The sequence below is a fragment of the Silurus aristotelis genome (assembly GCF_946808225.1).
Source record: "Silurus aristotelis genome assembly, chromosome: 5".
Lineage (NCBI taxonomy): Eukaryota > Metazoa > Chordata > Actinopteri > Siluriformes > Siluridae > Silurus > Silurus aristotelis.
The window spans coordinates 2,323,258-2,349,619 of NC_139578.1; the positions used below are offsets into that span (position 1 = coordinate 2,323,258).

A 26,362-nucleotide genomic window follows, 5' to 3' on the forward strand; every position below is an offset into this window, starting at 1 on the left:
AATGTATCGCAGTCATTTAAGAGCAGTTATATGCAAGATGTGTGTGTGTGTGTTTGTGTGTGTGTGTGTGTGTGTGTGTGTGTGTGTGTGTGTGTGTGTGTGTGTGTGTGTGTGTGTGTGTGTGTGATATAAAACAAAAATGAAAACATATTAACATGAAATACAGTGAAATCAGACTACATCTTTAGATATTTCTAACAGGCTGATAGTCACTTCTAGGACAAAATCAAAATTAACTAGCTGGCTAATTAAACAGGTTCCTCTAGAAATCTGGACTTGTAGGATAATTAAAAAAAACTTAATCATAACTATTACTTAATTTAAAAATGTCATGAATGAAGAAATTTTGTTTTATTTCTCACTGTTGTGTAAAATATTGATAAAGTAAATAAAAATTAACTAGTTTTAAACATTATTCTATTGTCACATAATTTAGCTTCTTTCTTAAAATAAATGCTTCAAAAAAGCTGAATGATTTGCAAATAAAATAAGACAATTTCAAGCACAAAATAAGTAAAACCTATATTATATACCTATATATAAAATATAGAAATCTATTAAAAAAAGTCCCAAACTCAGCTAGCTAAATGAACAAGCTAATTGAGAAAATGGATGGATGGATGGATATCTAACAATTAAGCAAACTAACCCACAAAAATAACTAGAGTTATAGATTTAAATAGATATCTACATAGATCTAATGCACAATATGCAACTAGCTAGCTAATTCAATACCTAATGTACAATATTTAACCAGCTAGCAAATTGAACACCTACTGTACATTATGTAACTAGCTAGCTAATTTAATGCCTCATTTAACAATATGTAATTAGCTAGCTTTTTAACTAGCCGAGGAACAAATTTTAAACATGACTTACCATATTTACATTCTTTACATTTAAAAGAAAAATGACATAGGAGGCAAATAGGAGTCCTCCTCCTCCTTGTCCTGTGTGAATTATTAATGATAAAAAAAAAACACAAAATCTCCTAAAAGTACAAAATACAACTTTATATTTTTACACCAGAAATACAAAACTGCAGACAATGGTCATGTACGTGATGTTCAATATTACAGTTTAATAATTCAGTCAGTCATATTATAAACTACCTACTTATAACTTAAGAGCCAGAAACTTTACACTTGTGTGTTTTTTTTTTTAAATACGCTGATACAATTCGGTACAAAAAAATAAAAAGCAGTACAATTGTACATAACATTACATACAATTATTTACTAACAGTCCCAATGCTGCAGAGCTCCATTGCAGTTTATGTTTTTGGAGGGATAGGTGGTTGGTGGTTCTTTGGAATTTCAGCCACGAGGGCGGAAAAAAGAGGAAAAGGATTAATCCACTGCTGAATAAACAAAAATGGTGAGCCAGTCAGTCCCGGCCGCTTGTGATGTTTAGCTTGAGTCCCGATGCAACAGAAGTAGAAATATTGAACTGGGTAATTACGACAAAGGTGAGCATCAATAAAAAAAAACATTGGGTTACTCAACGAAATACTTCACCAATTTCTGACAGCTACATACTGAGAATGAAATATCAAAAATAAAAAAAAATCCATTATTGAAAACTTGTTTGGAAATGTTTTGAATTTGTGAATGAGCTCATCTGCATATTTCAAGCTGCGAGGTATTTCAAGCTTCGAGGTACTGCAAAGAAGTAGACACTCGTGCCTGGTTGAAAGTAGGAAGAGAATATCACAATATTTTTTGCAATTTTCTTTGGCAGTAGTTACATAGTAACAAGCATCTGACTGTTCAATTTGTTAAATAGCTGCTGAATGTTATGGTTTCGTTTCATTTCACTCATGCAAACACCTGCAAAAATAGATACACTATAGGGACAAAAGTAATGGAACAACTGAATTTTCAGCCTATACGTGGTTCTTCCTAAAACCTTTAACACACTGTTGGAGGCACAGAATTGTATAGGATGTCTTTAGATGTGGTAGCATGAAATTTTCCCTTTACTTGAACTAGGAGGCCCAAACCTGTTCCAGCATAACACAAAGTGCACAAATCCAACAATGTAGATCTGCTTTAAAGTGGAAGATCTTGTGCTGTAGAACTCTGACCTCAACCCTTTTGAACACCTTTGGGATGAATTGGATGGTAGATAAATGATCGCAAATTTCCACAAGCACACGCAAAAACCTAGTGGAAAATCCTCCCAGAAAAGTGGAGGGGAATATAAAAGCAAATTGGGAATAAATGTGGAATAGGGAATGGGCACATAACAACCTTAAGCTCAGGTGTTCACACACTTTTGTCCATATATTTGATCCATAATTACATTGTTAAGAATATATTCCCCTTCATATGTAAAAATGTGGAATGGTTCATTTTTTCTTAATATAATGAAGGAATATTCCAACCATATGACCCACAGCAAGATTACAGGTATCTTTGGCAAAACACTTGTGAATAGAATATCATAAAACATTAAGGCACCGGTTATAGATATCTTATGTGATGTCATAATATCATGGAGTGTCGTCATTCTCGGGAAACAAAAAATGTGCAAAATCCCCCAGCCTAAAGATATCCTCCATATCTGTCATGGGTTATCAAACAAATGTTACAAAAACACGGCTGGTTTTCTGTAGAGATCATAAAAAAAGGCACTTTTGTAAATATATAAAGTGTCCAGTGGAATTGAAATCTCGTGTTGTTCCTTCTGAAGTTGGTTTCCGCAGCAGGACTAACAGCTAGCGTGTCAGGAACAAGAAAACTAGCTGTCCCTTCCCAGTCCACCTCACCAATCCCCCATCTTGTCCACTGATTTAAGCAGCCAAGGGCGTGACATCGCTACGATTTGTCTCCTTGAAGAACCTGAATAGAACAAAAAAAAAGTGATGAGTAAATCGCAGGTACTGAGACTCAAAGGTTTGTGACCGACTGATTGGCGGGCGAGCTTTAAAAAAAAGGAATGCACTGATCAAAATACTTTAGGGGGGGTCAAGCTGCATTTTAAAGGCTTTGCATTTGGGTGGTATAATTGCTCAAAGGTTCTGGAAAACTTCATGCTGCGCTGGAAGATTAGAGGCAGCCGTCCCGGTTCAAAAGTTCCTCGGTCGCACGGACAAACGTTTAGCATGTGTCCTTGCTCAAACTCAGAGACCACAGCGTACACAAGGGGGATGGGGAGGGGGGGACGTAGACGGTTAGGAAAAGTGGCTAATGATCTGTCGGTCATGTTCTTCGCGTGCACTTGTGAGCGCAGACCTGTTGCGAGACAAACCCTTTAGCCATTACCAAACAAAGAATTACCACAGAATCGTAAAAAGAAATAAATAAATAAAGAGAGAGAGAGAAAGAGATGCGAGTGGCAATTTTGTTGGGGATTACGACTAGAAATTACCACTAAAGACAACAACAACAACAATAACAATAATAATATAAAAATGTATATTAAAAAATTACAGTAATAAAATTACATAAAAAATTACGCTAAAATAAATCAAAAGAAATTTATAAATACTATTAACATGAAAATTACAATAAAATACAAATATTCATCAATAAATACATACATTAATTAAATGGAACAAATGAACGAAATGTATGTAAATAATGGTGAATGATAAATAAAAAATCATTAACTATAAATAGGTGAATAAATAAATAAATAATATGGAAATTATAACACAATTCTAAATTAGGAATATTAATGAATTTAATTCTTCAGTTCCGTAAAGCTGCTTCGAGACAACGTCCGTTGTGAAAAGCGCTATAGAAATAAATGAATAAAAATTAAAATGAAAAATATTAAGAATAATAATACTCATTTATAATAATGCCACATCAACACACAACTTATTTCTATCCTAGGGTCCGTTAATATGACCCAAAATAATTTTGTAATAATTATATTAATATATAATAATATATTGTCATTGACTTTTTTCGTATTAAATCGTCAACTCTACAGTTAAACGGTATAAAGTTCTTTCTAATCCTAAACTTGTGCTTCTGGAATATTCCCTGTTTCTGTCATTCCTGTCACACAAAAAAAAAAGGAATTGAAGAGCTTTTCTTACGGCCCACACTGCGTTAGAGCTGGGAGCGATTATCTAAAACACCAAAAAAGAAAAAAAGAAAAAAAAGGGGAAAAAATAACCCAAGACGAGGGTTAAATACTCAGTATTTGTAGATTCATCGCTTCGAGTTAAGCTGAACAAAAAAAACACACTTTGGAACTGACCCCGAATTTTCTACTTTGTGAGTGTGTAATTCTGAGCTGGCCGTCTCTCCCCCGGGCCCTGCAGAGATCACTGAACACACACCTGGATCTAATATTCAGACGCTACTGTCCGACGTTTATTTATTTTGTTCTATATTATGCGCTTGGTCCTGTATTAATAGGAAAAAAGGAGTCTAGACAGCACAGAATGTCTGCTTGCTCACTTGAATATTAAAGCACATTCTGGAGGATTTCGTCTGTATTTATTGTTTTGTCTGAGAAGTTTGTCTCAACTATTCATTTTTTTTGCCCCTAAATAGTTTATATCATTATTTACCCATACTATTTTGTCAGAATTCTTAGGGTATATTTGTTTACGTATTTTGACTGTATCTATTGTTTTGTCTGGAATATTTGCCTTCTGTTTTGTATACTGTTTGTTTGTTGCTTATTGTTAGTATGTATATTATTGTTTTGTCTGAATACACCACAAGATTGGTATGTGCTTTTTAAACATCTCTCAGAACATTAACTTCCCTTTTTCCTATTATTACCTTCACTCTTTTGGATAGACGAAGTAAATTTTGGGGTGTGCTTGTGAAGATTTGTGCTCATTTCGTTTCTTGTTTTTGTCTGTTTATTTTGAAAGATTTTGTCTGTATCTGTTGTTCGGTCAAAATGTTTTGTCATAATATTTGTTCGTTTTGGAATTGGGTGTTTTGGCATGTTTTTATTATTATTATCATTATTTTTATTATTATTATTATACAGCATTATTGTTTTGCCTAAATAAGATGTCAGTATGGATTGTTTTGTCTGTTCCTAATTGTTTTGTATTTATTATTTTTGTCTGCATGCTTATTATTATAAATATTATGGTTATTCTACTGTATTTGAGCAGAATACGATGTCTTGGTTTTGTTTGCATTTATACTTTTGTATTTTGCCTTTACTTTTGGTTTCATCTGAATCTTTTTGTCTGGATTATTTTGTCTATACTTAATGTTAAAAGTATGAATATTTTTTGCATCTTGTTTTAGTATTTTGTTTGCACATTTTGCATGTACATTGTACATGTCAGAAATTCGTCTGCATATGTTATTTTATTTTGTAAATTGTTTGTAATATTAATATTAGACTTTTTGTTTATGTCAGTGTTCTGTTAATGGACTGTTTTATTTTAGTAATATGGGTACATTTATTAGGATTTTGCCAGTTTTGTATTTTGTCTGTAAATATTGTTTTGAATATTCTTTGTATGTTTGTGTTTAATTTTGTTCTGCTTGCAATATTATAATTTATATTTATATATGAATCATTTTGCTGTGCTTATTGTGTTTTTTGAGTATTTACTCTTTTTTGAGTATTTCCCCTCTGTCTTTTCTTGTCTGCAAATTTTGCTGAATGCTCTGTTTGTGGCTATTGTTTAGAACATACATGATTGGGTGGAAATGAGGTAAGAATTATCTCTCAGTGGTGGTTATCTCTGATTGGGAAGTGTGTGAGTTCTAATCCCAGCACCACCGAACTGCTGCTGCAAGACTCTTTAGGAAAGACCGTAAGTAAAGCCCTTAACCCTTAACTGCTTAGCTGTAACCAAATAAAAAGAAGATATTTACAAGTCTCTGCCAAATGCTATATCACATGTACCTGGTTTCGGGTTTTGTGAGACTTTTGCAGCCAGACGCGCCACTGGTCGTACTGTTTGATGCTCATAGCACTGCAGTCGGAGACGCGTTTGCGCACCCAGCTGAAGAACTGCTTCAAGTCCTGACGCAGCGTCGAGTTCTGCCGGGCCGCTTTGGAGTCGCACGAACCCACCATTGAGCGTTCTGAATAACAGATACAAATACAAAAATGTCAACGGTGATTTACTTATGATGATCAGCTTGGCCTCCTCTCCAAATTACCAAAGATCCAAATCCATGAGTACCTCACTACCAAGAGCCTAATCTTACTTGTATTCAGGGGTTTGCATTGGTTAGGTACTAGTTTTAAAATAAGGGGACTGCTTCAAACTTGTGTCATTGTAGGTCCGGAAGGGATAAACCAAACGAAGTCTATATAATGTACAAAGTGTGATCTATAAGCAGGTATCATCAATTTACTTCCTTTTAATTCTTACCTAAGTTCATTTGTTCATTACTGAGAAATGTCTATGCATCATGTTCTAATTTTTGCTAACTTTTTTTGTTGTTCAATCTGCACCATCGAAGGAGTTATAGTTACTTCTGCAACGTGTGCAAGAGTAGGTAATTTCATTGGGTTAAAAATTCATACTGTGACGTGAATTGTTGAACTTTCCCAGCAGGATAGCGAGCAGCTTGTTCTGCCAGGCCCTGATTGGAGTTGGATGATAGACAATGATTGTTTGGGTCCAAGCTATTTTCAAAACCTTGGCCTAGCTGCAGCAAAAAATCCAAAAAATGATGCACGAGTACCAGAAGCTATGGAAACATTGTGGAACGGGGAAAAGAAAGGCAAACGGTCACAGCAGGGAGCGAAGTAAACCTGGGCTTTAATGAGATAATAGCTGTAAGTGGGTACAGAAAACTTACAGCCAACACTAATCATGGCAATAGGAGGTATTGCTATGGAGTTTATCCTGGAACTGTAAAATAAAATGACAAGGCAAGTTAGCCTTGTTAAAAAAAACACCCCCTGGGTCTTAAACAAACACTTGACATTTTAAATCTAGGTTACTGGCTCAAGTCCGTTCATGGACCCAAGACCAATTCAAATGGTTGGACATTTCAACCAAACTCCCTTTACCGTTTCCCTACCATCCACGGTGTTACTGTTATCGTATCGCACCGGTTGTCTCCCGAATTACCTCTGGGTTTTCTTTCAGTTTTGGGCCGAATATCGAAACCCAGGGACGGCGCAAAAAAATAAATTCAGCTTCACTTTAAATAAATAGCGTCTTTAGTCGCTCCAGATGCGGCGTGTGAGTTACAGGAAGCGGCGGAACGTGGTGGGGAGCTAATCTGTTAATCTTCAGAAAACAGCCTTTCGAAACAAATGTATCAAATGCTCCCTGCGGCCACTTTCTGGCGAGCCGCAAAGTGGGAAGAGATGTGTGGGACGTGTAATCTGTTTCATGTGCGGCAACGGGTTTTTTTAGCTGCCGGATTTAGCACTGTCTCGAATGTGTCTCCCATTAAACCACGGACTGCAGGACACGTACAATATGTGGCGACGTGATGAAGGACGAATGGTGTCTCAATCCTGCCGGGGCCTTTCTTTCGTTGTGCTTTTTGACGTTTTGCTCGATGTCTGCTAGCCATCAATTTTTTTCCCGCTCATTATGTCATTATTTTATGTTACGCTGGTTTGGTGTTGTCAATTACCAACATGTAAATATTCCTTTTCGACTACTAGAGGTTTCTGGTCAGGATCGTTTAAATCCACAGTGCAAATCTCAATTTGCTTCTAATCCATTTTTAAATACGTTGAGGCTTTCTACACATTACACATGAAGTGGTTCATTTGCAAAATAAACTGACTTTTATTTATTTCTTTAGACTGAGGTGTGCATATCTGATTTGCATTTTACGACGCCCACATAATGCCAACATGCAATCTGGATTTTTGCCATCTTAAAATATACATCCTCTCCCAGATCAGTCCTCAATACCAACTGCAACAATCCAGCAATTCGAGCTAAAGCATCTCTTAGATTTATGACCAAACTTTTGATGTCACCCATATGAGGATGGGTTCCCCTTTGAGTCTGGTTCCTCTCAAGGTTTCTTCCTCATATCATCTAAGGGAGTTTTTCCTTGCCACTGTCGCCACGGCTGCTCATCAGGGACAAACGCACACCATTCACCTTCACTGTTGTTTTCTGTAAAGCTGCTTTGAGACAATGTCTGTTGTGAAAAGCGCTATACAAATAAACTTGACTTGACTTGACTTGACTCTTACCACTGTGTGGAGTGGATGCTGCTGTTGGGTGACTCCAGTCACTCCAGATGCCTGCCTTCCTCGATCCAAGGATGCCCACTGGATTACACCGCACCTGCACGAAGTATACGGTCCCCGGCCTGAGCCCAGCCAACCTGCAGGACGTCTGGTTTCCCATGTCATCAACCACCTACAGCAAGAGAGAGAGAAACCCAAACAAAAAACGTCACATCGAAGACCTAGATACACCACACACACACACACACACACACACACACACACACACACACACACACACACACACACACACACACACACACTCACACAGACTTGACTGATAGGGCCCTGTTTACGTTCCTAAAAACCAGACCATTCATGCTAGAATCCACAAAGCAAGCTGGCACAGGCTCGAGTGTTAAGCAGGATACAATAATCTCTCGGAGAGAGGATCTGACATGTATCCTCGAAAGAAGTTAACACACACATACACATAACACAAACACGCACACGTCAGCCTGAGACAGTAAACGATACAGTCAAACACACGCTTCATGCTGTTCTTAGCCATGCACGCCTACTTCGCCCTGAGAGGAAAATCTGTTATCTATTACTTATTACAGAATGAGTAATTGGACGGGGGAAGACGGCACCAACAGCTTACAAGCGGCAGCCGAAACCCAAGCCAAGACAGAATCCTTTCGTTCTCCTCCTAATTTGCTTTTCTAAATATTCCATATTTGAGAGAGGGGGACGACTTCCAAATGCAGGAATTCCTGTGCCTCGGAGCAGCATAATAAGCACCGGGGCCCCATGTAATTATTTACAACCGCGACCGTCCTGATTCAGCCCGTGTCCGCCATCTCCCTTTTCCTTTACAAAAAAAGCAACAAACATTCGAGCATGCCGCAACCCGGCGCGATCAAAAGTGTCATGCCGTGCTCCAATTCGTCACGGGGCCATCATTTACAACCAAACTCTTGAATGCTAACAGACTTGCTGGGTCAGCAGCGTAGCCCAGGGAATAGGACAGGGAGACACGCTGGAACAGACACCTTACAGCGTTTTAAAAGGAAATTAAATGCATAAAAACCTTATAATCGCGTATTGGTCAATTTTGAGGAAGAATCGGATCTCCCAGCAAAAGGAAAAAAAAATAACGGTACGTGGTGTTACGTGTAACCTAATCTCTCGGGCCTGCTTGAGAGAGAACCTGTCTGCTGATTGAAACCATACAAAAGAAGACAAAGAACGGTGAAAGCTTATTTCAAGGCTGTGTTTTGTGACGACACAACAACTGGAAACCTCGTAGCCTCCTGTTCCTCCTGTTGTCATGGAACCGACTATAGAAACTGTGTACTCGGTGTACCATGAGTTAGCCAGATTAGCCAAGTACTTTCATCTGGAGAACTCAAATAAAAAAATGCAACCTCTAACATATCCAATTATACAGTATATATATTATATATACAGTCCCATCCATAGGTATTAGATTGACAAGGCCAATTCATTGATTATAAGGCAAGAATTTTTGTGTTAAATAATGAAGAATTTGACCCCTTTGGGGGCAAATCATGCCTCTTTTGGGTGAGCAAAAATTATGGAACGAATCAAGCAAATTAAGGTAAATAACACCTAATATTTGATTGCATATATCATTTTGTCCCATAGACTCTGTTCCTCATCTTGGCTTTTCCTTTTGTTGTTAAAGAAATGCAGACTATTTAAGCAAAATCCAAGGCTCAACCCAAGAATAGTTGTCCAGGGCTATTATTTGTCAGTGTATGATTTGTCAGTACACGTCAATTACATCTTCCACGGTTTCTGATTACTTGAAAAATCGATATATTTAATGAAAAAAGTCAATCCCAAATAACAAATCCAGACAATTATCTCTAATAATTGTTCAGACTCATCCTGTTTCATGCATGGTCCAATAATTCTTTATTTCTTATCATTTCAAGCTTATCATTTAACATGTAATTAAGCAACATTATGTAACAAGAGCAGCCATTAAACACCACAAGAAACAAATTACTTCCCGTAAGCTCACCACCTGCAGGAGGGACCGTAAGGGACGGTGCTGTGAGGATTGGGCAGCAGTCAAAGGCGGGGGCCTGCTTGGACTGCTGCCCCCGCGACCCGAATTACGGATAAGCGGGAGAAAATGAATGAATGAATGAAAGAAACAAATTATGAAGCCACAAAAGCACTTTTTTCTAAAAAATATCTAGTTTGGCTAACTGTTGTAACAGTATTGCTAGGAGTAATGTTTTTATTTATATATTATGTGGTAATTTCTACACCTTTATGTACAGTTTGAGTTTGTTTGGAATTCATGAATGCAAACTGATGTATATTTAGCAAGTAAGCGAGCAAGGGGTTAAAGATCTTGGTCGAAAGCCTAGCAGTGGTTCTCTGGAAAAGTCTGGGATTTATTCTCACAAAATTTGTTCTCGGATTCTTAACTCACTGAGGCACAGCTTAAAGCCAATATGCTTTCAAGCTCAATCCTGTAACACAAAGCCAAAAAGTATCCTGCAAAGAATCCTGCTAACAAATGCTTCTAACGACAGCTAGCATACCGGTGACAATTAGCACAACGCAAACAAATCATACAATCTGGTCGACCGCTTGGGTGAAGTGGACTTAACTAATGACGCCTTCCTTATCCTTCCCTTCCAATTCCTAACTTTTATGTGTTTTCTTTCCCATTTAGAGCAGATTCTTGGCACAAGTGGTGACGTTTTTACAAGGTGCACCGCAATAAATCTTTCCCTTATTTCCCTCTATAATGGAACCCATTGTAACTTTAACCAAGGATATTCCTATCACCCTTAGGACAAGATTCGCATACCTGGGTGCCATGATTCATTGGGAAGCCGATGGTGAGCATGTGTGTTTGATTCCTATGTGGGAGATTAGCCTTATGCAGTTAGGGGTTGAACGTTTTTGCCCCGATAAAACGTGGTGGTGGTAGTGTCTCTGCAGTCACTAAATTCCAAGCTTTGCTATTAAGTTCACTTGGAAAGCCAAACAACAACAAGATGGTCTAGGTTTTATTTCTGCATTACTACACTTTCATACAGAAGCTCCACAAGTCAGGGAGAATGATGGATCTCTGACTCTGGCAGAGAAAAAAAGCAAAGAAAAAGAAACACTAAAGCAGCGTTAGTTAAAACTGTTAAAGCTCTAGGATATCGAGTTTCGGCCTAATAAATCTAAACCCCTCTTGCACAAAAATCTGATATCATCATGAATCACTAAAGCTAGGTGTCTGCTCAAGATCCTGTAAAAATATCCTTAAATCTCTAAACTCCCACATGGCAAGGTTCCTGCTCGTGCAAAGAAATGCCAGAGGCATCCTCAGCCATTCGGGCCGACCTCTAAAATAAACCTCGGCTTTCGCTAATAAAAATACTGCAGTGAAAATCAATCGGCCATCAAATAAACGGCGCTGTCAATCATCCGATGAACTCGGCAAGCGGTTCAAGATAGATGGAAGGATAAGGAGGCAAAGGAGTTTCGTCCAAGAGAACAGGTCCAAAATAACAGGCCAGTTACCTTCCACTCGGTGCTGTCTTCAAGCCTGTAGCGGATCTGATACTTGGCCTGGAAGAGATAGTCCTTGAGGGCAGGCGGAGTACCCCAGCGAACGGTCAGCTGGTCATCCAAATCACCAACGCGACTCACATGCACGTCTGCTGGGGGATCCGTTGTCACTGGACAGGATAAGAAACTATAGTTTATATACAGTACACTGCATAGACACTACATAGACAAATGTTTGTCGACATCTGACTATTAGATTCATGTGTATTTTATGAACACCCCATTCCACATTTAGTATTCATTTGCAATAATAATAACCTCCACTCTGCAGGGAAGATGTTTCACTAGATTTTGGATGGTGCTTGTGGAGATTTTGCTCATTCAGCCACAAGGGTGTTAGTGAAGTCAGGTACTGATGTAGGATAAATAGGTCTCTGATGCAGTCAGTGTTTCAATTCATCCCAAAGGTGTTCAGTAGGATTGAGGTCAGAGCTCTTTATCAGGCCACTCAAGATCTTCCACTCTAATCCTTGGAAAGTATATCTTCATGAAGATGGCATTGTGCACAGAAGTGCACAACGATGCAGGAACTGGTCTCCTAGTTCTTGTAAGGGGGGAATTTGGATCTAATGCATCCAAAGGCCTTCCTTTACAATTGTGAAATCACACAGATAACTGGAAAAGTCAGGTGACCCAATTTGTGTCTATGTAATGTATATTATTTCACTACTCAGGGTGATAATGTATAATGTTCTTGAATCTGATTGGTTAAAAGGTTCTGGCTTCAAATCCTTGATGCTGGACTTGTATGGTGAACATTTTAGAAAATCCAAAGCACAATAATAAATGTTAAAATAACAGATGTCTTTCCTTTTAAAACAGCATTTATGGAAGGAGTTTCCTGTGTCTGTAAATTTGCATGTGTACATATGTGATGAGCATAAACCAATAAATAACAAAGTAGTGGAGGAGAAATAAATTGCTGGCTGTTCCACGTCGCCTTGGAAACGTTTATTTTGCTAGCATGGCCGCTTGTTTTCCTTAGTAGAATGACGAGTTGACGGAGGATGAAAAAAATGATGCAAATCAGATGCTACGGGCTTCACACTTCATCACCACATCTCGGCCTAATTGAACACTTATGGGTGGTTTGAGAGCGGTGGGTCTAGTGAGAAAGAGCAACAGCGGCAGCACTCTCGACCTTCGTGGATGAAGAAATGACATTGGAAAGAGAAACTCTTCTTGTGTTCATGGGTACGGTATGTGTAGAATACAAATGGGGAGCAAAGTCGCTTTGTGCTGTTTCTACTGTACTGAATTTGTGTTCCTTTACCACATATCATGTGCAACACTCACTTTACATTTCCTTCTGGGATTTGCTCCTAGGTTGCACACGTGGCTGATAACATCACGAAAAATGCGAAGAAGCCTTCAATTGTGTAGTAAACGTGGAGGCGTTTGGGTGTGACGAGTGCGTCATGCTTCTGGTATCAGTACTGCAACACCCACCTTCCTGTTCCAGCTGTTTGCTCACCTCTGTTCCTTTGCTTTCCAGGTGTCAGACATGCATAGGATCCAAGTTTCAAGTCGTAAACTCAAGCCTTTTTAAAGAGCTCTATGATGAATAACCCTTTAACCCTTCCACCCCCTTCCTCCCTAAGTCTGATTCTGATTGATAGATGTGGTAGAGGTAATGAGGGGAAAAGTACGCTGAAGGTCAGTGATAAAAGATAATATCATGCAAAAGGCCTTTTAGAGACTTGCCTTTAATGTCACATGGACATTTAGTCGTAGCCCCAAGGCATGCGTGGGTCCAAAAACGTCCATTCTCACATATTGACAAAAAAAACCCAGGGTCAATGAGTTGACACTATCAAAGGAACAAGGTAGGTGTGGGACAATCTATCACACACTTTTTTTGTCCCTCTTTCCTATAGTCGCCCCGAGTGACACTGATGGATCAGAGGTTACACACATTCAAAATAGTCGAGCCACTCGAGACACTCACCCACGTCCAGGATGTCTAGGTTGATGACGTCTGAGGTGGCACTCCCAAGTTGGTTGGAAGCCTCCACCCAGATTTCATAGGGCGTGAAGAGGGCGAGATCGCGTGGGATGTAGCATGTGTATGGCTGTCCTCCGCCATAGTCATCACACTCTTTTTCCTGGCCATACCATCTGTGCAAAAACAACAACCACAACAATGGGTTGTCCATCAGAATGCATTTCCACACTAAGATTCCGCTCTTTCGATGGCTGGTTTCAGGCATAATTTTAAAAACATTTAAAAAAACAACTGTTTTTTGACCACCAACCAATAAATGGTCGAGATATACAGTACGGCTGATGCGATTTGTTGGAACTTGAGCGAATTCTCTCTGGCTCAATAAAAAATAAAACGTATATTTAAAGCTTGCAGCATCCTGTGGAATCGTAAAAGCGTGAATAAGTGCCTCCCGCATTCTTTTCTTTCCGTCTTTTTGAATAACCTCCCTTTTTTTTTTGCTCATCAAAAGGATTAGTGCAGATCCGGTCTGAGAGCTTCTCAAACACCCACAAAAATGCCTTCGGGGCTAAAAAGAATAATTCGTGCAAGAAAAAAGCGCTAATAATAAACGGTTTAGTGCAAATGGCTGGAAGGTTGTAAGTTCAAATCCTGGACTAAATGTAAATATAAATAAAAGATAAAACAGCCATCGATGACAAATCGACAAATTCATGTATGTGTGTGAGTGTGATGTGGGCACTTACTTCAGCTTGTATTTGAGGGTGTATTTGGTCTTAATGAAGGTCTCGCCCTGACCCCCAGGAGCCCATTTGCAGGTAAGATCTTTTGTGTTTCTCGACCAGCACGTGAGGTTCACGGGTTTCTCCGGCGGCACTAAAAGAACCCAAACGGAGAGAAAAACAAAAAACAAACAGAAAGAGCTTTACTGATTTCATCCTGCAATTTTCAACCTCAACACTGCAAAACAGGCTAATCCAAACACAGACAATGTCTCCTGAAATCTTCGTATGGAAGCTAAACTACCGATTGTAATCTGCGTCCACGAAACATACGTTACATTAAGAAGAAGTAGGAGGACACCAAAAAGCAGATCTTCATCGAGATCCTGAAAATAATGGCCCGGGCTTTAAATATTTTCAACAGCGGATGAGCTTTTTCAGCTGCCATCCTCGATTAAGTTCGGGAAAGGCGCCAAGATTCCATTCAACTGAGAACAAAAGGCAGGCGGTGGAAGTGTCAGAGGCTGATTAAGGCTAAAAGACACCGAGGACGAGACCTTGGGAGCTCAGGAAAGAACGGAACATAGTACTTTAACAAGCGTACACAGCGCGGCTCCGTCCCGCGATGGCAGTCTGAGAGGACGCGAGGAATTTTCCATATTGTGGACTTTCCAGCAAACTTGACATTCCATCTTTGGGAGATGCCGATCGGCCGGAGCGAACTCACGGGTGCCAATGGCAGCGGGAAACCCAGAAAGTGTCTTAAACCCGTAGGCTGAAAGCTTCAAATACTTGCAACAACTGCACTGACCAGAAGTCTGATTCCACTGTCAGTCTTGAATAAACTTTTAAAACTGGAAATAAAAAAACAACCCCAAATTCTATTTGAAGTCCCAATGCTTTATTGGAAGAAAACAAAACATCGAATGTCTAGCACAAAATCTTGACATTTAATTTTTCCTGACACAATTTGTCGGGGCCAATAACCACTCGCAGCTGCAAGTTAATGTCACTTAGCAGTAATAATTGTTTTCATGCAGCATGCCTGACTTTAAAAGGCAACAGCTGGGCCAATCGTTTTGCTCGTCGGACACTACCAAGCATCTCCGACCGCTTGAGCTTACAACATTTCTGACACTCTTCATTGAAGGATGTTGAACCCTAACACAGAGTCCCAGAATCCCCAAAAAAACAAGCATCCTATTGATTGTTTCGGCAAATGTTTGCTCGCCTTACAGAAAGCAAAGAAAAATGCTCCAGATTTTACGTTACGGCAACATTCGTGGGTTCGGTTTCAATTGGGTGTAATCTCATGATCGCGGTATTCCAAAGGGAATCCAAGAAAGGGCGGGAACTTTTGTATGCGATGCATAGCAATATACTTAAATGCCCAATTTGTGCCCCCCTCTTGGATTTTGAACGGGAAACCGCAGTTTTTATTTAACAATCTGCACACCTATGAGTTTTAGAGTCATTCATTTGCCTTTCACGATGCATCTAGAACATCCGTGGTATATAACAAGTGCTCACAATTGCTAATGTCGTTAAAAAAATAAAATAAAATGACGCACTTCGAGCCTCTATTCAGTCTCTTAAAAGTGTTTCCAGTCACGCCATTATGAAACATCTAATAGCGGTAAATCAAGTTAAGAAGTAAATGCCTATGCCTAGTCATTTTGACTTGTTCCTACTAGCTGTAGCATTATAGACCTTCTTTTTTTTTATGGCCAAACACCTCTACTCTCTCCTGATGTGCCTCTCTTTTGTTTCACTTTAGTCCATACCTAACATTTTGACAAGATTACAAAATTACACGCCCCAGTCCACTCACCTTGACTCACTTGCCGGTCTAATCACAGATATTTGACGTCTCAGAAATGAAAGACTAACCGAAATGATGGTCCGTTTCCTTTCACTGTGGAATTCATTCTCGGATGTGACTCAGAAAAGTCCAATGGCCGATCAAAACCAGCTTAAAAAAGAACCAACTATCAGGACCGAAACAAAAAAAAAAGAAGCATGCAACTTTCACCTGTCTATTCGCCTAATAAAAAAATGCAGAACATACAGACAGGTAAAGAAAATTGAGGGACAAACATGTGGCATGTCAGTATGAAAGCTGCAACAAAAAAGCAAAGATTTGTAATAATTTTCAAAATTATCCAATATTCGGTGAACCTTCGTGGACTTGTCGGTAGGGGGTGGGCTCATCCCAGAGGCGGTTTTAAGATATAACCATGAAATGACAATGCTGAAATCATGGTTCGACGAGGTCACCAATAATTTAGTGCACAGCTGAAGCAGGGGCTGGAATTCCGGGACTATTACAATGACTTGTAGCTATTGTTAGCTATATTTTAAACAGGCCACGCCCACAATTTCTCATTTGTCTTGTGCATACAGCTGTCAACGGTTTTCCAGAGTATTCGACACCACCCTGCTCATGATAAACCATGCAACAAGACTTACTGCCCACGTAGAGACAGGACCCGGCAAGCACGTGCCCCCCGCCGCTGTGACACACCAGGTTGTCGCCCGAGCGCTGCCGTGAGCCGTTTAAGTTGCTCAATGTGACGCTGACGACGCTGGGGCTGAGCACGCTGTAGGTGTTGCTGGGAAGCCGTCGGCCGTTCAGCGTCCAGTAGAGCGAGCTGGCATGTAGTCCGTGGTCCATTCCGACAGAACATGTGGCGGTCAAACTTGCACCAATCCGAAGGGCTGGGTCCTGAGGGTGCACGCTTGCCATCGCTGGAAGGATGGATACAGGACAAAAGGACAAAGAGCGTCCACAAAAAAGGTACATTAGGTCCTGTTATTGGTGTTATTACCACTAACATCATCAGCAACTTTTGTTCTCGAACTAGAAAACGCAGCTGGTCACATCAAGAGAAAACTGGAAGCGCAACATCCTTCGTCCTTATTGACTGTTCCGGAGGGCTGACGCTGCAGACTGCTTCCATGACCTCACCACATCAATGATGCAATGTATTTTCTTCCTTCCTACAAATCTCCATAAAGAAGCTGTCACTATAGAAATGATCAATTCAAAAATAGAGATTATGCTTGAATTACGTGTTTAGCCATTTTGTTCGTAAGGTATCTGAATATGAGGCGCTCCGGATATCAATTATTGTCAATAACAACTTTAATGTTGATGTTGCAAATTTGCATGCACTAATGCCAGCACAGAAATCATCTTCGAATTACTTATACACGCTCACAGCAGCGATCACCAGTTTTCTCCTGAGCCCGAACAGGGAAACTCAAGCACGTTGTTTTGGAAAAAAGATTCGGAAACAAAATCTAAAAAAGGTCCCGTGGGGTTAGCATTAAGGAAGGCGTTTTAAAACCAAAGCAAACATGCGGCAGCTCCGGTTAAATCCCTCGGATTAAGCACAATTCAGAATGGTGCGAAAAAAAGGGGAGCTACCTCTGACGCCGTCATTCAGCATTCAGCATCGGTGCATTAAAAGGATACGATCAGGCCTACGGTCTTTCGCCTACACATGCGTTTGTGTCTGTTTATGTTAAACTGAGGCCAGGGGAAAACCACTTTGGCTTACAAAAAAAAAAAAAAAAAAAAACGTGTGTTGCCACATTCTGAAGTGCTGTTAAGTCTCGCACCTGATGAAGAGGGTGTGAATGCAGTCAGGCTTAATTAGCCGTAATTAGTCTTTTTTTTGTTTTTTTGTTTTCACACCTGCACACGACACAAAACGGCTGGAAAAGCGGCACAAGTGCGGAATCCCTTATGCGAAATTAACGGCTTAGAAGCGGGATTAACACCTGTGGCGGCGGGAGGGAGGCAAAATCCTGCTGGGCCCAAATAAACACTGGGGAGAGTCTGGGAAAATCATTTGTTTTTTATATATATATATATATATATATATATATATATATATATATATATATATATATATAAATATATATATATATATATATATATATATATATATATATATATATATATATATATATAGTCAAGTATAGTCAAGTCCTTATGGGCAAGTACTAAATAAACGGCTTCTGTTCCTTCTCTCGAATGCTGCAACGTTCCGAATTTTCCAAGGCCATTCCCATGAAATCACGTTTTTGAAAAGTACGGAATTTATCCTCGTGCCGGCCCAAAATTTCAAGTTTTTAACCCCCAAAAAATATGACAGCAAATTCAACTTGTGTACGTCAACACGTAGACTCACGGTGTATAACGTACTAATATTACTGTATTAATGGATGCAAAAGGACCATGGAACATGGATGAAATGGACCATTGGCTGGGAATGAAACGAATCCTGATTGTGCTTTAGATCATTTGCTGTCGAACATTAAGGAAATCTGCATGTACACTTTCACACACTCACACACACACACACACACACACACACACACACACAGAACTGTCAGTTGGGCTGAATATTAGTGTGACCTACTGAGACCTTGAACTCATCACCACTTTTTTTTTTTCCCCTCTCCCACTTTTGCATTGTTTTGCAAAATGAGAAGCTGATGCTGAGTTGACAAAAATGTCAATTTTCTTTGGTTTTTTTATTGTTATTTATTTATTTTATTATTATTTTGTTGATGTACAGATATACAAACACTGTCTCAAAAGTTTTTTGGAAGGGTCCTAAGACTCCAGAATACGCACGCACGCACGCACGCAGGCGCGCGCGCGCACACACACACACACACACACACACACACACACACGCTCGCACACACGAATACACGCAAAGGCATACACGCACACGCGCGCGCATACAAAAAAAAAATCTCTCCTACTCCTACTCACGGGTGGAAGGGAGCGCGCAGTGTGCGCCGGGAGCGCGCAGCATGAAAAACAATAAGACGATCATGTCCCGGGACGCGCTTCTTCTCTGCGTGATCATTCCCTTCATTCCCTGAAAGCCTGAGATCCTTGACTTCGGGACTGATAGAGAACTCCTCCTGGGATTTCGAGATCTTCTGGAGCTTGTAGAGGACGCCTCGGATCTGCTTCTCCCTTCTGAGGTGTTGCTACCGCAGTCTGGACTTTCTATCTGTCTCTTTTTTCATAAGTTCTCCCCCCCTCCTATTTTTTCTTTGGGGGGAAAAAAAGATGATGATGAGGATGAAGGGGGTAAGGATTTATCCAGCGCGCGCTGAAGCGACACGATGGCTCGCTCGTGCTCCTTCGTGCCGTTTGGTCATCGTTCAGCAGGACGCGTCCAAGTTTATGAGAAGCCAGTAGAAGCACCAGTGGGCGGGGAGCTCGGGCTTCACAAGCTCCTCCCACTCCGCCCTCCACCTTCTTCCTCCTCCTCCTCCTCCAACTTCCAACCTCCTGCTGTTTTTTTTTTTTTTTTTTTTTTCACTCCTCTTACTCATGTTTTCTGGGGGCCATGGGAAGCACACTGAAGGTACATCATGGACTGATGGGATTTCTTCCTGCCACATCAAGTTCTCAGCTCCTGTAGTTCAGACTTAGTTTTTTTTTAAATGGTTAGAGGTACGTGATTAGACCAAGTAAAAGTGGTGGACGGAGTACTCCATCCCTTTTTTACAGCAAACAACAACAAAAAAACAGTATCAAAGTACCAATTCACAAGTCAGTTGAATTTTTTAAGTTCTGTATCCTGGTCAGTGTTGAAGGTTTCCAGGACTCGTACACAACTAGTGCTGCCAATCCACTTACTGGTACGTCTTGCTAGGTAGGAGAATTCCAGAGAATAAGAAGGTAACCCATGTGGAAAATTGGAAAAGAGAGTAACCCAAGCCCAGGATCTGAGGAACCGAGATGGCAAAGCTCCACTACCACTGCATTAATTGACCCACTTTGTGTACAATGGAAAAAAATGTTGGTGCACAGTGCGAATGTATTCATCTGCTTCTCAGGTCCATGCTAAATTTTAACACGGCCGGTCCCTGGTGGATCTAGTGGATAGGATGCGGCGCTCTCACCGCTGCGGCCCGGGTTTGATCCCCGGTCAGAGACCCACCCCAGCCGTTAGGGTTGCACAAGCCTTAGTGCCGGTCCCAAGCCCGGATAAATGGGGAGGGTTGCGTTAGGAAGGGCATCCAGCGTAAAAACATGTGCCAAATCAAACATGCGGATGATCCGCTGTGGCGACCCCTAATGGGAGAAGCCGAAAGAAAAGTAGTTTGCAAACTAGCTAGCATTGTAACTAGCTGTGAAGGAAAGTATATGTGTAAACCATGTGAAAACGAATCAACTTGGCCTCCAGGAGCAGTAAACTTGACTTGAACATTTTTCACTCTTGCGTAGGCGTGAACTTAATGCCGCGGTTTGACCCCGAGTGCTTTATTTTTTTTTACCTTTTAAACAATTGTAGCCATTTTAATAGAAGACGCGCATTCGCGATTCCAGGCTTCATCCGAAACAACAAGGCGGGAACGAGACGTCCTCTTCTTCCCCCCTCCGGAAATTAACCCCCGCTCTTGGGTCATATTTAAAAAGTTAACGTATAATTTAATGTAGCCCATCATAATTTAATAGGATATGAAAACAACGCAGTCTCCCCGGGTTGTACACAAGCTTTAGGAGTTTCGTCTCGAGATTCATCTGGAGGACATCTGCTTGTCTTTTTATCCAGTCAGTTGTAATTGTTAAGTTATGTAAATGACACTAAAAGGGATGGGGGGGGACTTTTTGCGGAAATAGGAAAACCTATTACATGGCATTTAAGGGGAAAAAAATGCATGTTCAGTTATGCTAGTAAAGTAAAATGCGGGGCATGACCCGAGTATGATAATATGCAAATGAAAAAAAGCCATGAAGGATTATATGCAAATTGAATACAAAGTCAAATATTTTCCTCTACTGTGTCCCATTTATTTTGTGAAGGACACAGACCTTTTATTTTGTCGCTTGTAATTATTAGGTTTTGTCAAATTACAGACCAGAGGGAAGCGAATGTTGTCTGTCTGTCTCGGAATCTAACATGAAAAAAAAAGGAGACAGAGAGAGAGAGAAGCAGGCCTAAATGAAAATCAGGTTCATCAGTGGAAACAGAGCCGCTAGCCTCGGTAGATGTCATGACCACAGTTTGACTAATGGCAGCTGCGGGTATTCTGAGTTGGACGCCTTGGACAGTGACTCACATGCCAGTGAAAGTGTATGCGTGCTGAAACAATAACCGTAGCGGTCGGAGTGTCCGAGGGTCAGCAAGACACAATGCAGTGCATTATCTGTAGCAGACAAGCCTTTTATTTGGCTTATGTTTTACCGCTCGTCTCGTGTCCGCCGTGTCTGGTAAATGAGTGAGTAGTCTTCCTTTCCTGTTACTTTCCAAAGTAAGAACATTGCTATTCGAGGTCCTTGAATGGGCCAAGCACAATACATTACGCAGAGTTATAGCTCTTCAGGGAAATGTCATCTCAAAAATGAATGACACAAATCTGGATGACCAAATGGTCCTTTGTTCCAAGTATTTACAGACTGTATAAAGGTCTTTCAAATGGAAAGTTCTTTAATAGAAAGTTCCTTAAAATCTCTGTCCAGAGCTTCTAAATCTATAGCTCGGTCAGGCATTTGTAGGACATTAAGCAACACAACTATAGACTAGCCAAGACCAGGTCAGGATGGGGTCTTGAAGGGGTCAAGTCCAAGTCAAGTCAAGTACAAGCCCAAATCAAAGTAAAAATAAGATCTATTGTTAATTCCAAGTTCAAGGCAAACCAAGATCAGGTCAGGTTGGGGTCTTAAGTGGGTCAAGTCCAAGTCAAGTCTAGCTCAAGCCCATATTAAAACAAGATTAAGTCAAGATCAAGTCTTAATTAGGTCAAATACAAGGTTAGTCAATGTCAAAGCCTGGATAAAAGCAACAAAAATTCAAGATCGAGTCCTAAGAAGTTCAAGGCCAAGACCAGTCAAGTCCAAGCCCAAATTAAAGCAAAACCAAAGACCCCCAAATTCTTCTCAGGATCAAGTATCAACTTCAAAATTCAGCTTGTTGCCTTCATTAACGCACTGCACCAATGATTACACCATTATCCGTGCATCTGTCAGAGAAGACCATATTTAGCAAGACCATTGTCCAAGTGTAAATCCAAATCCAAGACATCACTTAAGTCCTACAGGTGTAGAAATGTGCATTTTGATTGGCTAGACTACATAGCCTGTCTTTTTTTTTTTTTTTTTGATGATTACCAGTTAGTTGAAATAATGGTCACATGGACTTGGTTAAACTCTGATATAAGCTCTTGGCTGGTTAACTCCGACATATCTTTTTAATATTCTGAACCATTATAACCCATTTCCAATACATTATTAATCAAGGCAGGTTTGGGGGTCTCTATTTAGGATTAGTTGTAGCTTAGTCTGTGGTAAATTTTGTGTTTTGTCTTATATATCCACAAAATCTTTAGCATCCACAAGCCTTTCACAATATTTAAAAGTAATTGACTTTGAATTAAAAGTGCTATATAAATAAATACCATTATTTATACTGTAATTTGTACATGGAAAGCTTGATAGATTTTATAGTTAATCTCTGTCTACTTGAGGCTTTTCCACAGATTCCCAGAAGAACCTCAACTCAAATCGCTGGCTTTGGAAAATGGCATACTGTCTGTTTAGCACAGCAGATTTTGTTGATTGGGACGGATGTAAGTGGGTTAAGCTTGTTATGCAGAACATAATGATCTCGCTGTCAGGTAAGCGTTCAAGCACAAAAAAACCCTCACTAGCAATCTTGCATTATTTGACTTGACAGATTTCTGGAAAGCCTTCTACCACAACTAAAAAAAAAACAAAAAAAACAGCCCCTTTTCCTTTTTTCTTTCTTTAAAACGCTGTCCTTACCTCTGAATGTTAACTGATTAATGTCCATTCTGCACTATAGTGTGCTTCAGGAAAAGTCGTTTTTATTTCCGAGTCTTTAAAAAAGCACCTAGCTGGGACTAAGATGGTAAACCCAAATTGGAAGCTTTTACATCCCAATTTGGTGACGTTCAAACGGATGGAAGTTATTCTACGAAGACCCGACAGAATATGATTAGAAGGCTGACGAAGTACCTCATTACAGAACCCAATGGGAGGCCAACAATGTACCCAATTACGTGGTCCTGAGATACGCCAACCCGATTGCATCCAAGTATGAGGCTTTTTAATAATGTTCATACTTGTTCAAACTTTCCCCGTAAACAAGTTAGAATCTACGAGCCAATCCATTCTCCAGAAGTCCTTCTTCGAGACAGCCGACATGAACGTAATGAGATGGGGGGGGGGGGATTGGCTATTTGGGATGCAGTGATTTAGTGGGTGAACACTAGCATGTGGAACGCATTATCCCACCGTAAAGTTTTCAGAGGCAGGCGGGGAGATGAGGGGATCAGGAAGGGTGGGGATTTTTTTTTTTAAGATTCTCTCCAGGATCTCAAGCTCAGTCCTGGATTTGAGTGTGAAAGTCTGGCTTCTCCATTTTTTTTAATCACTTGGCGCAACATGAAGCCGATATGACAGAACGACAGTAACCACGATCATCCAGCTCAGACTGAACCTCAATCTGAACCCAGACCGGGAATTATTTTTCCAATAAACATCAACAGGGACTTTTTAAATTAACCAGAAAGACTCCAGTGCTAAATCCTAAATCAGACCATTTCCTTTCTAATGCGAGAAGACAGTTAGTGAACCCAGTGGAGCAATCCACATTGATTGGGAGAAAGTTTGTTTAAAATAAAGTAGAGGAGTTTCCAGGATGTAGCCATGCTGCATCTACACACCACAGAGTTTTGATACATGATATTAGTTAAGGGGTTATCTATAAGGGACAGAGAGAAGCCAACGAGGCAGTAGTCAGACTGGGATTTGCAGAGGATCTATCCCTTGCATAGTTTCAAAAGCCAGCTTTGGCATTCTCTGCAATAATGCGTGACAGATGCACTTCGATCATGTACTGGCTGCTGGTGGTTTTGAGCAAATGTATAGACAGGAAGTGAATTTGTGTATTATGGATTGGATTCTCCATTCTCTATGAGTATTTTCCTAACAGAATACTGTTTAAAACCAGCTTGTTTGCTTTTAATATGTTATTAAAACTTTGATACATAACGCAATGTTTGTTATGTAACGTTACATTACATTATGTTATATAATGTATTACGTTGTTATATGTTGCTTCAAGTTGTTACATTATGCTATGCAATGTTGCATTACATTGAATGCTGTATTATGTTGTTACATTACACTGTGTAGTGTGACATTTCATTGTCATTAATTACATTGTTATGTTACACTGCTATATATAGTATGTTGCATCATATTATGTTACACTGTTACATAACGCTAGGTAATGTTGCATCATATCGTTAAACATTGCATTATGTTACATTACACTGCGTAAAGTTATATTACATTATCTTATAACTTACATTGTTATATGTTGCATTTTACTATGTTACATTATGCTGTGTGAGGTTACATAGTTATATTACTTTGTTGTTTTACATTGTTATTTGATGCACAATGTTATGTTACACTGTTACATTATGCTTCATAATGTTCCATTACATTATGTTAAGTTACATTGTTATATCTTGTATTGTGCTCTGCTACATTATATTATATTAAGTTGTATAATGTTACATTACTTTGTGTGATGTTACATTATATTTGACCTTATGTTACATTGCTATGGTATGTTAAATTATATGTTACATTTGCCTATGTCATTTTACCTTAAGTTAAAATATGCTATGTTCTGTTGCATCATGTTACATTGTGTTATGTTATGCTGTTGTTACATTACACTGTGTAGTGTTACATTACATTATGTCATTCATTACATTGTTATATTTTACACTGTTATACAGTATGTTGCATCATATTATGTTACACTGTTACATCATGCAAGGTAATGTTGCATCATATTGTTAAACATTGCATTATGTTACATTACACTGCGTAAAGTTATATTACATTATCTTAGAACTTACATTGTTATATGCTGCATTTTACTACGTTACATTATGCTGTGTAATGTTACATAGTTATATTACTTTGTTGTTTTACATTGTTATATGATGCACCATGTTATGTTACACTGTTACATTATGCTTCATTATGTTTGATTACATTATGCTACGTTACTTTGTTATATCTTGTATTATGCTCTGCTTCATTATATTACATTAAGTTGTGTAAGGTTACATTAATTTGTGTGATGTTACATTATATTTGACCTTATGTTAAATTGATATGGGATGTCAAATTATATGTTACATGTTATATGTTCTGTTGCGTCATGTTACATTGGCATGTTATGCTGTTGTTACATGGTCCAAATCTGAATGGTCCAAAGGTCTTGATTCCTTCTGTAACAATTTTTTTTAATGTCCTAATGTTACCTTTACAATAGTAACAGCTAGTACAAGGACTTTGGATGAGTTACATACTTTAAGACTAAATAATAAAAAGAAAAAGAAAGATCTTGTTATTTAACTTACAGTTAATGATGTGGAGATGTTTATGTACGGAGTCTCCATTTTCAGCATAGTTATGAAGTTCAGGTATGTTCAAATGTTCAATAAGAACATTTGATTTCAATAAAATAAGGGGGATAATAGAGAGATTGGTTCGAGAATGACTGTTTATAGGTGCCTTATATAAGAATAACAAGACCTAACATGATTCACAAATGTTCTACTAACCTGTACCTGTAAATGGCAAATAAAAAAGTACGATACTCCACCAATTGTAAAGGCATTTTTGTCATTTGTCCATGAACGGTGTTGCTATTTTACATTTCCCTAACATGGCGTACTTTGACACCAGGCTACGCATTAACTTTCTTTGTTTGTTCTCTATTGTTCCATAGTGCTATTGTCTAAACAGGAAATCTTCAAAACGTCGCACAGTTTTTATTCAGTAGATATGTTGTCCGGGGATTCACCAAGCAACTTCCTCCTTCGTTTTCGCCCGAGTTGTTCCTTGTTGCCGTTTGCTATGCACCGCTAATGCATATGTAACGTAAGCATTTCTGTT

The 26,362-nt window shown here is 39.4% G+C and overlaps 1 protein-coding gene across 1 annotated transcript; it reads right to left on the reverse strand.

Moving 5' to 3' along the window:
- Positions 1-1,272: 1,272 nt before the first annotated feature.
- Positions 1,273-23,130, reverse strand: crlf1a (cytokine receptor-like factor 1a). Its single transcript, XM_083541168.1, has 8 exons — positions 19,169-23,130; positions 16,846-17,124; positions 14,401-14,530; positions 13,658-13,827; positions 11,662-11,819; positions 8,122-8,290; positions 5,845-6,026; positions 1,273-2,843 (listed from the first exon to the last, which is right to left on the reverse strand). Exons 1-8 carry the CDS (start codon positions 19,272-19,274, stop codon positions 2,820-2,822), a joined length of 1,218 nt encoding a protein of 405 aa, XP_083397294.1. The 5' UTR covers positions 19,275-23,130; the 3' UTR covers positions 1,273-2,819.
- Between the last annotated feature and the right edge of the window lie 3,232 nt (positions 23,131-26,362).

What these genes read in the sequence shown, in the direction of transcription:
- crlf1a (XM_083541168.1), bottom strand. Translation starts at nt 19,274, where the DNA reads ATGAAGGGAATGATCACGCAGAGAAGAAGCGCGTCCCGGGACATGATC. An exon ending in CCTAGACATCCTGGACGTGG is followed by an intron (nt 11,820 to 13,657) that starts GTGAGTGTCTCG and finishes TATCCTGTCCAG; the next exon opens with TGACAACGGATCCCCCAGCA. An exon ending in CTCACAAAACCCGAAACCAG is followed by an intron (nt 2,844 to 5,844) that starts GTACATGTGATA and finishes TGTTCTATTCAG; the next exon opens with GTTCTTCAAGGAGACAAATC.